Below are 17,845 nucleotides of genomic sequence, written 5' to 3' on the forward strand. Positions count from 1 at the left end.
CAGTCCCGCGCATCAACGGTCACTCCAAATCAGAGCGCACCGCCAGAGACTCGGCCATGGGTTACGACAGCGCCTCGGTAATGAGCAGCGAGCTGGAGTCCAGCTCATTTGTTGACAGTGAGGAAGACGAAGATGCAAGCAGGTAACATAACATGCTACCTCACATCCAAGTTTACTTTTACCCTGTAGTGTCGTGTGAGTTTTGTTCTTCGGGACTCTGTGAGGTATTCATTCAAAAGAAAATAGAGTTTCAATTAGTATCCAGTTAAATGTGTAACCAAGCCACAACCTCTGGTGTGGAAAAATAAAGCCAGGGCAGAATGCTGGCTGAATAAACAACAGAGTCCTTATTATTATTATTAAAATGAGCTATTGCTCACTTGAACACTGAGTGAGCACTTTTTTTTTAACTCACCTGTTTTTATTTAGCTTAAAATGAAGTAAATTGCATAATTAGAGATGAGGCTGATTTGATTTAGCCCAGGAGGTTAAAGGCTGCTTCACCTTCACCTTTACTTCTTGGTCTTTTTCTAGTGTGTGTATTAAAAGTTGGGTAGTCAGCATTTCCAAATGTGTGACCATCATTGTTGGCTTCATAACTCCTCTTTTGAAACCAATGGGTGACTTCATAGAGACTGTATTTTTTTTAATCATTAGTTACGTAACGCAGCTAGCTGTTAGCTGATTCACCAGGACCTCCAGCTGTGGTAGTGAACAATTCAGAGTATGCATGTACTCATGCACGTGTTCATCCAAGCACATGCAGCAACTTACAGCTGTCCATGTTACAGAAAATAAGCTGCAGAGCTGATTACAAAGTGTTTTTGTATTTTCCCGTGGTGTTTTCTTTTGTCTACAGTTTTTGACTCAACTACACGTGTACACTGTCCATCTCTTCATTCCTCCTTCCTTTACGCTTCTCTCTTTTTGTGTGTTTCAGGCTCAGTAGCTCCACAGAACAGAGTTCTTCCTCGCAGCTCATGCGCAGACACAAACGCCGCCGACGGAGGCACAAAGTGGCTAAAATAGACCGAGTGAGCATCTAAAAGACATCAGTGTTTCTGCTTGAAATAAAACTGACTTTGGGAAATAAAAAAAACGGATGGGAGGACTGCACGATATGGACTTTATACCACTTTAATAATTGCATTCTGCTCTTGCCTTTGCAGTCTTCGTCCTTCAGCAGTATCACAGACTCCACCATGAGCCTCAACATCATCACTGTGACGCTCAACATGGGTAAACCGGACGCTGAAGCTTCATTCACACATGCACTCCTGAAAACTGATAAAATATTCAAGGATAGCCTGCTCGCAAACACATCCTCATAGCTCAACTTGTTTTTACCTGAGTGCTGGAAAAACTTTCATGGAGAAAAGTTCAGTTTGAGTCCAGACATGCAGCTCACCTGGAACATTTAAGTACATTTTCAGGAGTAAAATAAGTACGATTTATCTCACCATGGATGTAAATATTAGAGTCTGAATGTACATGTGATGATAAGAATGATTCTCCGAACTGATCAAGTTCTCATACTTATTCCTTGCTTTCTCCTTGACAGAAAAATACAACTTCTTGGGGATCAGTATTGTCGGTCAGAGTAATGACCGGGGAGATGGTGGTATTTACATCGGCTCCATCATGAAAGGTGGAGCTGTGGCTGCTGATGGAAGGATAGAGCCTGGAGACATGCTCCTCCAGGTACACCTCCAGATACTTCATGCTGCTGTGTGTACAGTGTGAGAGCTTAATGTGACACTTGGAGAGATGAGTGGTTTTCATATCTGAGCCTATTAATAACCACAAAGTCTCGTTTGGAGAAGTCATTCTGCCTCTCCTTTTCCTTCCTGTTAGTGCCTTTCTTTTGATCTCTGTGCAGCACAGCAGTTCAGCTACGCCCACTGTGAAACACACAATGTGTGATAACAGTTTGCTTCCCTCCAATATTCATCACATATGTGTTATTATGAATGGTTCCCATACATGTGCAGTTTAAGATTTGCAGACATCTGAAGGCGAGAGCCTTGCAGGGATTAGTGCAAAACTGTAGTTTAGGCCTCTGCAGAGCTTCACAATTTGTTTAGCAATGAAAACACTCAGTATGACTGTGTGTTGTATTTCAGTATAAATGAATAATTGTATTTTTTGTTGTCTGTATGCCAGGTGAATGATGTGAACTTTGAGAACATGAGCAATGATGACGCTGTGAGGATCCTTCGAGAGATTGTTTCCAAAACTGGGTAATTACAAACAAACTACTGATGACTGTGATGAATGTTACTGCAGAGGAGCAAAGCAACATGTCAGACTAAGGTTTATATCCAGTACAGTTTTGTTAACATACTTAAAGGGAAGTCTGTATAGAAAAATCACAACTTTAAATGCAAACTAATCCCGACTGCTGCAAAAAAAGCAGTTTGTTGCCAGATTGGATCAGTTTATCCTCCTGCTTGCAGAATGACCTTGCCAGAAAGTGTCAGCTACTTTCCTGTTCTTTCAGTGGGGGGAAAAACCTGACACAGCACATATCGCTTTAAAGAGGCCAAGTAAAGCGTTTAAAGTTTATTAATGCAATGCAATAAACATGTAGAGAGATACATTAAAAGTGCCTTGTTGAGTTTTTCATCTGTGAGGTCACCAGAGGTTAGGAGGACTTCCCCCCTCGCCCACACACGCACACACACACACACACACACACACACACACACACACACACACACACACACACACACACACCAGCTCAGGGTGTCTCTCTGAGGTCACATGTGTATTTTAGCCTGTGTGTATGTGACATGTTCAACAAGAGAGTGGAACATTGAATTTCCCCTTGTGGCATTAATAAAGTATATCTTCTTCCTCATATTAGCTTTTGGTCTACAGTCACATGTGCTGACTTGTGTGACTTTATAAAGTAGTAAATGTTCTCTGTAAGTTGACAAACTGATCATGAAATCCTTTCATATCTTCAACAGTCCTATTAGTCTTACTGTTGCCAAATGTTGGGACCCGTCTCCAAGAAGCTACTTCACCATCCCGCGCGGTATGACAGACCACAGTGCTGCAGTGTTTGAACCACATGCATATCTAACTTTCTGTCTGCTGACACATTTTTTACCAAGCTCATTTTCATCACACTTGAAGCAGTAAATGTTTGAACTGTATTTTCCTTCAGCTGAGCCGGTGAGACCCATCGACCCTGCTGCCTGGATTTCCCACACCACCGCCCTGACAGGACCTTATCCTCACTACGGTAAAAACCACCAAACTCCACCTCCATCACACGCTATGAAACATCCCTACTGTGGTAATTATAATAACCTTATGACATTTAAAAAGAATTAGAAAGTTGTGTTGGTCAGTGTTTTCTCACAAACTCCTCTCTCCCTGCAGAGTTTGATGACTTGCCTCTGTCTGCCAGTAAAACGGACATGGCCACCATTGTAAAAGTCATGCAGCTGCCAGATTCTGGCCTGGAGATCCGAGACAGGATGTGGTTAAAGATCACGATCTCTAACGCTGTCATTGGTGAGCTCAGCTTTGTGGCTTTAAACAAACTAAAAGCAAAACTTTGTTTCATTCAGACACAATGGTTGGAGTTTTTCAAAGCAGCGTATTACAATGAAGTGCGTGCACGTGGGAGATTTACTCAGACCTGTGGGTTTTTGTCTTACTGCTTGGAAATATGACGGCAGGTTTTGAAAATAAACACCCTATAAAGAAAAATAAAGAAGAATTTTTTTTTTTTTTTGCAAATTTGAAATGAAAAATATATATTTGCTATAAAAAATGTTTAATTATTCAATCTGTCATCCCAAACTAGCTTTTCTTAAATCCATTAAATAATTATTGGAAGCAGATGTATGAGACTCAGAGTTTGCAAACGTTGAAGTTTGATGCCTTTAAAGTATCGTTCTTACTTTTGGGATGAACTCCAGCAACGTTGTGCTGTTTGTCTGCATGCAGCAACGAGGAGTTGTTACACATATAATCTGTTTGTTTCACATCTGTTCAACACATTAGAGATGGAGCCTACATGTCTGTGAGTGTCTAACTGTGCGTGTGTGTGTGTGTGTGTGTGTGTGTTTTGCTGTGTCAGGTGCTGACGTGGTGGACTGGCTTTACTCCAGAGTAGAAGGATTCAAAGACCGACGGGATGCGAGGAAGTATGCGAGCAGTCTGCTGAAACACGGTTACCTGAGACACACCGTCAACAAGATCACTTTCTCCGAGCAGTGCTACTACACGTTCGGCGACCTCTGCCAAAGTACAGACACTTCTCTGAGCATATCAGTAAATGCTGCTCCGTGTGTGTGACTTTTTGTTTATGAATAGAGGGATTGTACTGATACTTGTTTTCCTCTCTGGTTCTGTTTTCTCTCAAATAAGACATGGCATCGCTCAATTTAAACGAGGGATCCAGCGGCGGAGGTTCTGAGCAAGACACTCTGGCTCCGCTTCCTCCAACCACCAACCCCTGGCCCCTGGGCGGCCAGCCATTCCCCTACCCTCCCTTTCCCTCGGCTCCCCCCAGTTTCCCTCCAGGATACTCAGACCCGTGCCACAGTTTCCACAGTGGGAGCGCAGGCAGCCAGCACAGCGAGGGTGAGCAATAAGAAGATATGCCTTTGAGGTCTCCATCAGCATTTTATTAATTAACGTGATCATTTGACTCAACGTGCAACATGACTTTAGCCCGAAACTAAATATTCCTGGCAGATGACGTCAGTCTGACTCATGCTAATGTTAGCTCCTCTGGCTCACCGAGCAGGAAGTTGACATTGGATTGCATTCTTTGTTTTGAATATGTGTATTCTAAAACTCGTCCTGTATTGTCAAGGTCAATCATGAGCATCTTGAGTCATGCAGCGGACAGCTCTGCAGTACTGGGTGTGTACACAAAATCAAACCAGATCATCCATGTGATGGCCAATCACTTGCTTGAAACTAGAGATGTTCTGATACCACTTTCCATCAATCCAGATTCACAGACTTGGCAGATACACAGTCTGTTACAGAGCCCCCCTCTCTAATAGTGCGTTAAAAAGCACATAAAAAAATCATTGTAATTATGGCTGTATGACCTGGCTCGGCACAATAAGATCACAACCCGACTTTACATTAGCTGATTACCTATGAAGAGTCTCAGCTTATGTTAGCAGTAGCTTGGCACACAGCTCCTCCTGATGAGCTGATTTTTTTTTAACCATTTAATTTAATTTAAGTTTAAACTTAATAAAGACATCAAGCATTCAAGTAGGGCTGTCAGTATGTACGGCTAAAATCTCAATGAATTAAGGTCTGCATTAAGGCGCTCTGTGGATACGCCTCCACCGTGTCTCCCTTTAGTCGCAGTGACGTAAAAGAACGACCCTGCTGCGTCTGTGAATGACTCATTTCACTTGAAAAACTCTCAAACCGCTCAGATGACAAGTCAAAAGTAACTTCCTTATGACGTCTAATCTAACGTTTTTAAACCGTTCCTGTTCTCATTTCATTTTCAATCCATAATGAGTTCGTAATGAGTTGCCTTTTCTTTTGAAGATTAACTTTTTCGGCTTTTTGTGCATTTATTAGAGAGACAGGACAGTGGGAATAAGGGAGAGAGAGAGGAAGCAGGAAGGTCACAGGTCAGACTCGAACCGGGGTCTCTCACCTGTAGGACTAAAACCTCCATACATGTGGCGCGCTCGCTAACCACTGCGCCCCCTTTACTGTGCTTAAGTTCATGTCTAACCTTCTATCATAAAGCAAGTTTAAATTCACACAGTAAGTAAAGTATTCTCAGTTTAAGACAGTACAAAAATATATATACAAAGATAAAAGCCTAACTAATTTAAATAGGAAAGAAAAGAATTTCAAACATGCATTTAAAAATGTGATTAACCGTGATTAAAACATTTTTGTGTGACAGCCCTAATTAGAGAGTGAGACACTTAAAAGCAGCTTGCTGACTATCAGCGAGCTTTCACTCATGTTATTCTCTTTGCCAGAAGAGCCGTGTTTCTAGTTTCTGCTCTCAAACAGCCACCAGTGGCAGCCATTTTTGATTATTGCTGTGTATGCCACTGTGTTACAGATTTTAGAGGGGCTAAGCGATTCTGGTATCAGATTGCTGCACTGACATTTCAATAACATACTTTAAGGCTGTACTGCAGACATTCCTGACACTGGAACCAGTATCGGAACAGCTCTAATGGAAACAAACGACACAGACTCCATCACCTCTTCATCAGCTCTCAATTGATCTTTTGTTTTCATCTTGAAGCAGAACGTGCTTGTGCTTCGTGTCGCTGCTGCATGGTTATTGTATCCTGCATAGAGGGAGAGTGGAGACGCAGGGGGGCTTTGTGCGGTACATGCTGTTAAGTGGGTGGCTGTGACAGAGTGACTGTAGCGAAACATTTAAAACCAGTCAGTCCAGACAGATAATGGTAAGTTTCATGTTACCATCTATCAGTCAGATTTGTATTGTTCTGAGTCATTCATTCAGACATCGGCATGTCTTGCTTTCAGACGGTTGTCATGCTATCAGTTTGGTTCTCTGCAGTTATTAAAAAGACCGCCAGTCTTCAGATTTCTTTTACACAAACGTGTTTTTCTTTGCAACTTCCAAACAAGTGTTTCTGGCCAATGATGTGTCTGCCTCTGACTGAATATAGGAAGTGGATGTAGCCTCTTAATTCTTAAAGCAGAGCTGATGTGCTTATACTAAAGTAAAGTCCAATAGTGAGTGACAATGAGTCGAACTAAAGAACCAGGGAGGGGACTGGCTTTCCTCTCAGTTGATTTTAAACCTCAGTGTAGATTCTCCTCATGTGTTTATCCTCTCAAACATCACTTTCTATTCTTTTTCCACACAGTGTGACGATGACTCTCTTAAAGATGGTCCCTTATAGAGTCAAATTGATTACTATGGCTACAGAGTCACAAAGAACTCAACGTTGACTTCCAAAATGTTTGAGGCTGTCGATGAAAGCTGAAGTCACAGAAGCTACATCAACTTTGTTAGTTCAGCCGCTGGTCTGTCTGCCTGTTCGTTTGTTTGCATTTTCGAATCACAGTTTTTCCCGAAACTTGGACATTTTCTCCAGTTGGATTTAAGAAAAATGTCCCAAATCAGCCATGGTTACCTTTATAGTTCCAGCCAGATGTAAAGTCTTCGGGTATACGAGGTCGTCTGGGAAGGGTCTGGGCTGGGAGGTGTGTGTAATTCTGTTGTTCCCTCTGTTTCTGCTGGGCAACGTTAGACTGAAGGAGGAGGTAGTCCCAGGACACTGGGGGAACCGGTAAGCCTGCTAACCCCCCCCCCCCTTCTTTGCTTTCTCTCTATCTCTATCTCACCGTCCATCCTCTCCAACTTCTTCTTCTCTTTTCTCTCTGCTGTGCTAAAAACTTCTCCACCTGTCACACCTTGGCTTTAAGGTTATTTATTTATTTTCCCTCCGCCCGCCCCATGTGTCCGTGTGTATCCTGTGTGTGACTCTCCCTCTCTGCACCTCTGGGCATGCGCTCGTCCTGTGCTGGGAGGTGCATGATGCAGGATGATCACTGAGACGCTTGTGCTATCATTCTCACTGATAGGGGGCGATCATGCACCATTTTACCCAGTACTGTTGGGCTCTATGTGGACGGGAAGATGTGGGATGTTGATTTTTGGAAGCAATTTGGTACACCTCTATCAGCATGACGCCAACAGGGTGCATTTCTATCACTGGAAACCTGACGCCGACATGTTCATTTTGAAACATGATCGACAACATGAACAGAATAACTTTGGAAGTAAAATCTGCCGTGTTCTGTTTCGTCCTCTCAGCGCTGGCTGTTAGTGTCTTTCTGGTGCAGGTGTATCATTCACAACATGTGGACTTTTCTCTGTTTGTACGAATAGAAGATTAAGCTCATGGTGTCCGTCGCTGTCGGTGAAACTTTGGGAAGAATCATTGGAGATAATCATGTTTGCCCTTGACTGTGAACTTTTGCTCGACTGCCTAGAAAATATCTTGTCACACCTTAAACAAAGTACGTTCATGTAAATCCAAGCCTCAATACATTTTACTATCTCTCCCTTACATCCATTAGATGTGGAGAGAAGTGTGCGTTGCAGTTTGTGGAGGCTTTATTCAACTGTATTTTGTTTAAAGTGTGACCTTCTTCTGATCAGCAGAACTTGGAGCTGCTGTCCTTTTTTAAGCTTCATGGTTTTAGTTCTGTCGAAAGAGGAGCTGAATTTTTCTCTGTTTTGTTTGATTTTCAACAGGAAGCCGAAGCAGTGGATCCAACCCCAGCGCCGGCAAAGGCAAACGCTCCTCTCCGCAGGAGAAAGGTCAAAGAACATGCAGCGAATCAGAGCCTCGCGTCCGTGGAGGAGGGAGGCGCGCCGACAGGTCCGCCAGCCAAATGAGCCATCACAGTCACGCCGTCTCCAGTCACAGTCACGCCCGATCCAATCTCAGCCACAGTCAGTCACACAGGAGTCACCCTCACTCACAGAACAGCCACCCCTCCTTCACCTATAGCCACGCCCCTTTCACCCAGCCGGGGCCAGGCTCATGCGCCCACAGCGAGCGGAGCCACGCCTCCTCCTATGGCCCCCCAGGCTTGCCTCCCCCTTATTGTCTGGCCCGTCTGGCCCCTAAGACCTCGGTCAGCAGCAGCACGCCCCCTGGAGCCCCTCCTGGGAGAGAGTTAGCCTCCATTCCTCCTGAGCTCACCGCCAGTCGCCAGTCCTTCCAGCACGCTATGGGCAATCCCTGTGAGTTTTTTGTTGACATCATGTGACAGGACAGTGCCTTTTAAACTCATCGAGCACAAAACAAGAAAAAACATCTCCCTTTTTTTTTCATCTCCGTCCTTTGCGTCCAAAATCCGAATGTAGACCCTGACTGGCCCTCTGCCTTTCCCCTTTCCCCTGCTCTCTCTCTCTCTCTCTCTCTCTCTCTCTCTCTCTCTCTCTCTCTCTCTCTCTCTCTCTCTCTGTTTCTCTAGCCTTCAGATGTCTTGAAAAGAAAAAAAAACAAGCAGCAGAAGCACAACATGATGGGTCATCTCACATATACATGCAGGGGTCCTCTGTGGTTGAAAACCCCTCTTTTGTATTGACGTGACGTGTACAGTTTGTAAAACGTGAGTGGTATTCGGTGTGGTGATTTTCTAAAGCTGCCGCGCAGACATTTTCTCGGGAGACTGCATTCTGTCCAGGATATTTTCTCCTCTGCAAGACCTTTACGCTGACTGGGCCTGGATCTCAATCCCCCAGACCCAGACCGACTACTACAGCCCGCACTTAGGAACATTTTCTCTGGGTCTCTGGGCCCCATCAAGGCTTATTCAAGCTCTTACCTGCCAACTTCTAAAACGCTAACTTTGATCGGTCCACCTTTTGTGGATTTCTTTGACTTCGTGAGGGAGGCCCTGTAGACAGCCAAAGGTTCAACTAGGCTGCATATTGCATGACTGTCTCATCTGCTTTAAAGAAAAGAAATGTACTAAATACATTTTGTTTAAAGTATTACCCTGATTAGGGAAAGGGGTTTCCCTCTTGCCAATGTCCTAAAGGAAGAATCCGTACACTGGATGAATTTTGTGCTGTTATTTATGTGATCATGTTGCATTGATGGTGTCATATACTTTGTCTTTGATGACTATCTGACAGACAATCAGACATCACCCTTTGTGAATCAGTGGCCGAAACTCCACTGTCCTAGCTGTGCTTTGTCGAATGTATCATTATTCCTGTCAGTGATTGAACCCTGACATTCATTAACCCTTTCAGTAAGAAAAGAAAACAGCTCACAAACAGGATTGCAAACAGTGGTCAACCGTCACGGCTGTGTTGGCAGCTGGCAAACAAAGGCTCGATGTGAGATCAAACCAGTTTGCTCAAAGCATCGTGGCTGCCTCCTTGCTTTGATTTTAAAGTCAGTGCGATTAAAAACCAAAGCCTCACATTGTGTGGTAAATATTTTGTAACATTTGAGGAGCGTCGACAACGCCAAGTTCTTTATGATTGCAATTCCTACACTTCTCTTTGAAATGAATTCAGGGGGAATCCCAGCATTCAAATGATACTCCTGCAGCAAACCCCTACAATACCTACTGTAGATACAGGAGGGGATTCACACACACACACACACACACACACACACACACACACACACACACACACACACACACACACACACACACACACACACAGACTAGTTTTAACGAGCACTTTCCCTTTGTCTCTCCCTCCCTTTAGTATGAAACACTGTTTGCAATCAAAGCTTTCTCATTAATGTTGTTTCTTTACAAAAGAAGAATAAATTGTACATAGAAATTTATTATATATATGAATAAAAATATATATGTTCAAAACCGTGTCCGTTTTTCCATGACATGTTACGAGAATAATCTCATGCTTGAAGTTTTCTTTTACATTATTGTTCTGGACCACTAGATGGAGACATTTAATTTAAATGAACGTCCATATTTGACTTCAAGTTTTAATTTGAAACTTTATAGACTGTATATATTTGTAAGGCTGCAGGCGACGGTTTGAATGAAATTGAGACATTTCAAATTTGTTTTTAAAACAAAGATCTTCGTTCATCACGTAGGCGTGTGCTCATGTAGAGACAATCTGTAGGCTGTGAACGATCACCACAACACTAAACGTGTCAGCTGCATGTATGCAGCTTGGTTGACACTTTACACGCCTGAGTGGAACTTATGAGTGGCTGCGTGTACTTTCCCAGTGGGCTGAGGCTGCTAAACGCAGACCCCCAAAGTCTGCTCGACAAATGAATGACGTCGGGCTCCCACACACACATATAAGATGTTATAAGAGTATTGTCAGGAAGGAAGTGACGTCAGAGCCTTGTGTGATGTGTGAGGGAGCCGAGTAAAGAGTGACGCTAAACAGCAGACCTCAAGATCACATTAATCTCAAATCAGCTGCAGCGTGTTGGATGAATTGAAACATTTAGTCTAAACACTGACACGGCTGCAGTTTGACTGTGTTGCTGGTGTCAGCCTCCATGCAAATACACACACTCACACACACGCTCATTTACCAGCAGAATAAATTGAACTTGACTACACTTCTTACCGGACAGTCTAACAGTATTTCCCGGGTCTCTATGTTAATTGAGCTGCTGGGGTTTACTGTGCCTCATAGCTGAATTATGAGGGGAGGTTGAATGTTAAGTGTGGGAGGTGTTTCTTGACCACATGTGAGTAGGAAGACGAGCTGCCAGCATTTGACATTATAGTCTTAGGTAACATACGTGTGCCCTTTAAGGATGCGAGGTGAGTTCTAGTGAATGTCAAAGGCAAAGTCTGCTTAATGTCTTGAATGTCATAACTCATTTTAAACAAAACCAAGCAGGCAGGTCTTAGTGTATTTAATGTACCTTTTAATTTGGTTTTAATCCTGAAGTTTAAAGTAGCTGACTCAGAGGATTTGATAGCCTCAAATAACTAGGCTAAGATGGACTTGTGAATATTGTTTAATCATAAATGTTCTTGTTTTCAAAATGTAAAGTAATAACTTACAGGAAAAACCTTGTTTCCTTTTCAAGGAAGGTAAGCACCATGACCTTATGTTGGGACTGGACAGGAAACAAAAATTGAAACAAGATCTGTCCAATAAATGACCTGTCAGTGTAGCGCGAGTATTGATGCAGCACTTTCAGTTTCAGTTTTCCTTTCAGGAAGTGTTCTTCTTCAGACAAGTGTGTTGATGGCAGCCAGTTAGAGCAAAGTTGGAATATTATTAAGTTTCCTACTCTGTGGCTAGAATCAAATGACTATGCATGAGTAAATCTCATGATCTGTGAAACATGACTCATCAGCTCATCATCCATGTGCTATGGATTGACTAAGTTTACAACAATGATACTTCCTCATTTCCAAAAAAACTTCATAATACAGCACAGAAAAAAAGCATTGACCAATATCTGCTTTATAGACTCATTGTGTGCAAATTAATCATTGTAAATCATGACAGAGCACGAGCTGGAAAGTCCCCCCCCCCACGACTCACAATGACCTCAAGTTCAAGGTTTAAAGAAAGACAGAAATACGCAGTTCAAGTAAATACAAATTCCGTTGAGTGAATTCCACATAACTAAGAGGCTGAAACATTCAAATGAAAGCACTAGTCTTCTGAAAACACAACTTATCCTGGGTCTAAGGCCAATGTGCCAACATTTCTTCTCTGATTGCACTTCTGGAAACCTGTAGTCATCCCTCCTTTATGAGGAAAAATGAAAAACTTGAGAACTGGCTACCTTGTGTTGCATTCAGTTAAGTAGATAGATGCAGTGCATAAAACATTTAAAGGTCATGTGTGATTATTGCACAAAAGGTTTTAAGGCAAGGTATACGTTTATCTATAAAGCACCATTCATACATAGAGCAATTCAAAGTGCTTCAAGGTCACTTCCAGCATTTGGTACGTTCCCCTTCCATCAAGATTCTGTCGTGAGTAAACATGACACATCACATAATAATACACACATCTTGGAAATTTGTTCTATAAATTGCAAATGTGTTATCTCCTTGGTAAAAGTGTTTTTGTTTTGGAATTTTGTTTTAAAAAATAAATTTCTCTCGACTTTTGTAAAAGTCTTTCATACTTTGTAATATTTTTTGCACTTCCAAGCCACAATAATTTGACTCTGAATTAGAGACAAACAGGGAACAACAACAAACAGCCTACCTGTAAAGCAGGAGAAAAGCTTTTGAGGGAGTCTTTTCAAACTTTTCTTTTTTTTAAGGTTCAAAGTTCAAATAATGTCCAAAGGGGTTTTTTTTCTTCTTTTTGTTAAATGATGTTTGTGTGTTTTACTTCAACTTTGATCATAGACAAAAACAGCCTAATTAATAAAACGCTCAACAAAAACTCGTAGGCTATCTTCTGTAAATTATACATAATAGGCTACCCTTGGTTGAAATATGATTGGTAAGCATTGAAATTGTAGAGTAGGCTTACTTTTCAGGCATTCAGATTAATTTTTTTCTCAGCTGTGAATAATATGTAATAATGAAGCAAGCCAAGGACCCTGTAATTGCAGCTGCTCTTTCAGCTGTGGCACATTCCCTGTGATACAGTTTAAAAAGCAGGAACATCTGAGCATATGAACATGTCATATCATTTTTCACTTCTGTTGATTTAAGAACAGTTTGTTACATTTTGGGCAAAAATGTAATCAAAATATTACGTTATGGGCTCAACATTTTGTTTCATTATTGACCAGTTATTACATTTTGGGTTGTTTTTTTTACTTAAAAAAAAACAAAAAACACCATTTCAGGTGGGCTCTGTCAGGATCAACATTTTGATCTCTGACCTGGCACTTTGCATTGTGGGAAACAGTACATGAGGTAGACTGGTCAGATTCATAGGGTAGGCGACATTTTTTCACTAATCAGAATGACAATCTGATACTTTTGGCACAGGCAAATATTTGCATGCTGCATTTTGGCCAAATCGGTGGGCTACTACTAGTGTTTCAAAAACATTGTAGGTGTCTGATCAGTAGGGATATACTACTGTACATAATGGGAGTTTTGGTTAGAAGTTGTTTTTTTGTGGTCACTCTGTAGATTTAGTTTTGGGTAAACTTCAATATTTATTTCAGATGCCTAAATCCAGACAGGTTGGAACATCCGCATGTAACACAATCAAGATCTTGCTGTAATCTTAAACTTTTAATACCTTTATCATTCCAGATAATCTCTCTATTCTTGTGTGGGGATAACCAGGAACAGCCCTGAGTCATGCACAGCTGCTGATTCGATCCGATGTCTTAAACACAAATGAAAATAATTTAGCAACCTTATATATACTGTAGTTGTTTCTAATCTTGTTTTGAAATCAATTTTAATCAAATGAGTCAAAAAGATCAAATATAGATGTAAAAACTTTGTCGTAATCCACCAAACTTTTAAATAATGATTTAGACTCGCTTTCACAATAGGCCACGCCCCCTTTGTTGATAAAAACCCCTCAGTGTGAAGAGCAGGCTCTGCTATCAGATGAGTACAGTTTGAGAGCACTGTGACCACTGCACAGACCGATTTCCTCTGACAACTTTTGTTTCTTTACTTCTCCACATTACATCGGTGGTCCTTTTGCAGAGCTTTTAGATTTAAAAATCAGTCATTACGTACTTTTTATGAAATATAAATTTGACTACCTGGGATTATACCTTGGACTGGATTACCTCACGTCCTCCTGAAGTGGCTGACATCAGTATGTCTGGGATCCTTAGGGTGCTGGCTCTGTCTCTGTTGATGCAAGGCTGTTTGGGCCATGTTGGACTCACTGACAGAGGCTGTCTATTGTGGGACCAACACGGAGACAATGTTTGCTGTAGAGCTTGTCATCCTGGTGAGTAATAAAACATAAAGGTCACTTTTTACACTGCTGGATCAGGGTGTTATAGTAATACATTTACTACAGCTCTATAGAAAAAAGTCATATTGGGCTTGTTGCTGTCTTACACATTGTAAACTATCATACTAAGTTTATTTTCATAAGGTTTTTACATATAAATGTAAATAGCTATTAATTACAGATGACATTTCATACATTTTGAATTAAAATGATTCTTTCTAAGACGTTGACATTGTGATGTTTACTGAACTGCTAGTGCTTCCATCTTTGGATGTGAACAAAAGAAAAGATATTCCAGCGTTAATGCATTTCCTTTTCTGTGGTTGCACGTAACCAAAGACAGTTTCAGTGGTTTTTACAACTAATACCACGATGAAGTTAAAATGGTTGGAAGGAAGATAAAGTTATTATCTTGGAGATGTGATATATTGTCTTTAACGCTCCTGTGAGGAGTTTTTTTTTACTAGACGCAGGCTGAAATCAATATTGATGCCTCTTTATGAGCTACAAAAGTGATCAAGATCCTCAACATAAAGATTATTTCTATCGAGTTATTTTGAATGTCTGAAACTTCTGCAGCAAAATGATATCTTCTGATGCCACAGAGCTTACAAGTCTCTCTCTTGAATGTGTGTTTTTGTAGGAAACCGCCTGGTCACAGAATGTGGTCCAGACCCACAGAAACTATGTACTCCTTGTGAATCTGGGACTTTTACAAACAAGAAAAAAAGCAGGCAGTGTGACCGATGCAGCCACTGCGTAGGTATGTTGGCTGATCTGACCATTCACCAAAATGAATCAGATATTCTTTGTTTGTGGGAAAAAAAAGAGTTGAAATTAAAAGCCTCTTTCCATCTTGTTGTTTGTGCAGAAGCTCTTGTTTTTGTGAAAGAATGCACAACTTCAACTGACACTGTGTGTGGCTGCAGAGAAGGTCTCACCTGTGGTAATGATCAGTGCTCCTTCTGTGTGGATAAGTGTGGCAAAGGTCAGGAACCTACAGATAAACGTGAGTACACTAAAAACAATAACAAAATAACCTTGGTACATATAAACTCAATTTCCCAGTGGCAAATTAACTGAATAATGATTAAATGAAATGAATGAGCCTTAAATGTCTGCACAGGTTCTTGCAGGCGATGTCCAGAGGGGACCTTCAATAACCAAACTCATCAGAAGTGTAAACCCTGGAGCACCAAGTGAGATCAACTTTAAAGCATAATTTAGGTTTAATAGAAATCTGAGGTACTGCCATTTACATTATTCTTCTGACACTATTTTATTCTTCAAGGTGTCCCAATCCAGGTCAAGTTATTGTGGCCAAGGGTGATGCACTTTCTGACATCAAGTGTTCTGACATCCCTGAAGGCCCAACTGGTTCTGATGATTCTGTCATCACGGTCAACAATGCAAAGAAACCAGGTAGGCTACACTTCTGCTATACTGCTACACTTGTGCTGTCATTTTTTTAACATAAGCCAACAATGAGTTATCGTCTTCCATCAGATAACACAGAGCGGGCCTGGTCAGTGTTGTTTCCTTTCTTCCTGGTCTTTGGCATAATGCTGACTTGCTGTATCGTCATTCCGGCCTGGACAATTTATAGAAGGAGGCTGAGTAAAGAAGAGAAGGAGCCTGAAGAGATCCCTGAAAAAATGATAATTGGACCCCCTTCAGGTGATTGATAATACTTCATACAGAATATTCAGAGACGATCATGACCCCGTTTCATTCATTTGAGTGATTATCAAATTTAAATTGTGAATTTATGGATCAAGTCTTCAATTTGACCTTTTTTTTCTTCTTCAGATGAACCCAGAACTTTAATTGCAATCGAGTGCAGCTTCCATGAAGCCCAGCAGGAGCAGGGCAGCAGCTTAGAGTCGCTCGCTTCCAAAGACTCCTCAGAGAAGCTCCTACCATGGACAAAGAGGAGCTAGACTACTCGACAACACTGGAAAAAAACTGAATTTTGTGAATTGAATGGGAACAGGATATCCTGAATAAGTGGGAGGCCATGTTTTGGGGACTGATACGTTCGTTTGGAAGATGTCTGTTTGTTGCTTGTTCCTTTGGCTCTAAATGCTTTGTTTACAAAGCTGACATCTGTCCAGCATGTTTTCGGTTTTCTTTTTCCAGAATAACCAAAACTACTCTGATGTTATAGATAGGCCAGTTAAAGATAACATGATACAATACAATGATCTTTTCACTATTCAGCACAGGGGAGAAGGGGAATTCTTGCCAGGGAAAAACAGACCTTTTCATAAAGTAATTTATGGGCTCGCTGACACAAGGCTGTTTATATCATCTTTGAGAGATAACGCAGGCCAAAAGACCGCCAGGGAAAGTTATTTAGTTTCACAGTAAAAAAAACAACAAAACACACACACACACACAGTCTTTGGAAAAAACCTGCGTATAATATTATAACATTTGAAGTGTGAGAACGAGTTTGACTTTTCCCATATTTGCATGTTGGAGTAATAAGTGAGTGTACAGTGCAGGTGGTGTTCAGTCAGGTGTACAAGAGTTTCCATCCTGCCTAATACTGAGCCCACAGTCATGCTAATGTTGTATGTTTTATATCTGTTGAGCTGATGCAGTAGAGAAAACTAAGACAGGTTTTTTTCTGTGGTAAAATGTGATTTGTAATGGGGGTGTTACTATTTTTATTATTTGTCTGTATTTCTTTTTGTGATAGATTTTGCTCAGGGTAGCTATGTACACTTATGTAAACAAGGATGTAATCCTACGTTACTAGGAACCTAAAAGGACTTTCCTTTTAGCACTTTATTGGTGGTAAAAATCCAGAGGGAATTCCCTCTTTGTTAGTAGGTGAAGTTTACACAGCAGGGAGTCTACAGTATGGGAATCCCACATGCAAGTTTGAGATTAAATGTCAGCTATTAGTCATGGAGTAATTATTTGAGTCCTTAAAAAGAGAGATGCGTTTGTTCACCACCATATTTGCCTCTATGAAGGTTTCTCTGATGGGCCCACTGCCCAACAGAAATGTAGTTTTGCTTATGTAAATTATGTAATCGGAATTTAGAAGAGGCAAACAAGATTTCAAAATAAGGCTCGAGGGTCATGTGGAGCCCACGCCCCCGCCCAGTCAGTCCTGTACTCTCTGCTGCTTTTATCACGACAGAGTGGGCAGCGAGTTCAGACTTAGTGGAACCTTTGAGAAATGTACTGTGTGGGTTAAAGGTGAAAATGTTAACCCACAACTAGTGTAGTAATGTATAAGTGTGTATGAGTCATAACAATGACATCTGCTCAAAGTCATACTGTAACATGTTTTTTAAACTGTAGCACTTTATCTGCCCACTGTTACCTGGTTACTTGTATAAATGTCTCTCATATCAGGTCAAAATGGATTTCTACAATTTATATTCTGTTTGTATCTTTTATCTGTTTAAGAACTATGCCAGCACTGATTCCATAACTTTATAAACA

At 41.3% G+C, this 17,845-nt stretch overlaps 2 protein-coding genes across 3 annotated transcripts in view; both read left to right on the forward strand.

Annotated features, from left to right (window-relative positions):
- LOC306833618 (segment polarity protein dishevelled homolog DVL-1-like) overlaps window positions 1-10,642 on the forward strand; it is a 29,398-nt gene extending 18,756 nt beyond the window's left edge. Inside the window, exons 5-15 of one of the 2 annotated variants that reach the window (XM_079359005.1) lie at window positions 4-142; window positions 941-1,034; window positions 1,170-1,239; window positions 1,562-1,701; window positions 2,164-2,240; window positions 2,973-3,040; window positions 3,173-3,304; window positions 3,391-3,525; window positions 4,097-4,264; window positions 4,387-4,602; window positions 8,258-10,642. In XM_079359005.1, the coding sequence (XP_079215131.1) occupies window positions 4-142; window positions 941-1,034; window positions 1,170-1,239; window positions 1,562-1,701; window positions 2,164-2,240; window positions 2,973-3,040; window positions 3,173-3,304; window positions 3,391-3,525; window positions 4,097-4,264; window positions 4,387-4,602; window positions 8,258-8,778 (1,760 nt within the window). In that variant the 3' untranslated portion in view covers window positions 8,779-10,642. The remainder of the gene's footprint in view (window positions 1-3; window positions 143-940; window positions 1,035-1,169; window positions 1,240-1,561; window positions 1,702-2,163; window positions 2,241-2,972; window positions 3,041-3,172; window positions 3,305-3,390; window positions 3,526-4,096; window positions 4,265-4,386; window positions 4,603-8,257) is intronic. The other variant, XM_079359006.1, reaches the window with a different exon arrangement.
- Window positions 10,643-14,132: 3,490 nt separating this feature from the next.
- On the forward strand, window positions 14,133-17,747 carry tnfrsf9a (tumor necrosis factor receptor superfamily, member 9a). Its single transcript, XM_079360294.1, has 7 exons — window positions 14,133-14,377; window positions 15,027-15,146; window positions 15,255-15,392; window positions 15,510-15,582; window positions 15,675-15,805; window positions 15,890-16,060; window positions 16,193-17,747. The coding sequence occupies exons 1-7, from the start codon at window positions 14,242-14,244 to the stop codon at window positions 16,321-16,323; spliced, it is 900 nt and encodes a 299-aa protein (XP_079216420.1). The 5' UTR covers window positions 14,133-14,241; the 3' UTR covers window positions 16,324-17,747.
- The last annotated feature ends 98 nt before the right edge of the window (window positions 17,748-17,845 follow it).

This window comes from Symphodus melops (assembly GCF_947650265.1).
Source record: "Symphodus melops genome assembly, chromosome: 13".
Taxonomy (NCBI): domain Eukaryota; kingdom Metazoa; phylum Chordata; class Actinopteri; order Labriformes; family Labridae; genus Symphodus; species Symphodus melops.

Excerpts from the sequence above, each read along its gene's own strand:
- tnfrsf9a (XM_079360294.1), top strand. The coding sequence starts at position 14,242 with ATGTCTGGGATCCTTAGGGTGCTGGCTCTGTCTCTGTTGATGCAAGGC. Across the intron at positions 15,583-15,674 it reads TGTAAACCCTGGAGCACCAA|GTGTCCCAATCCAGGTCAAG; the intron begins GTGAGATCAACT and ends TTATTCTTCAAG. Across the intron at positions 16,061-16,192 it reads GATAATTGGACCCCCTTCAG|ATGAACCCAGAACTTTAATT; the intron begins GTGATTGATAAT and ends TTTCTTCTTCAG.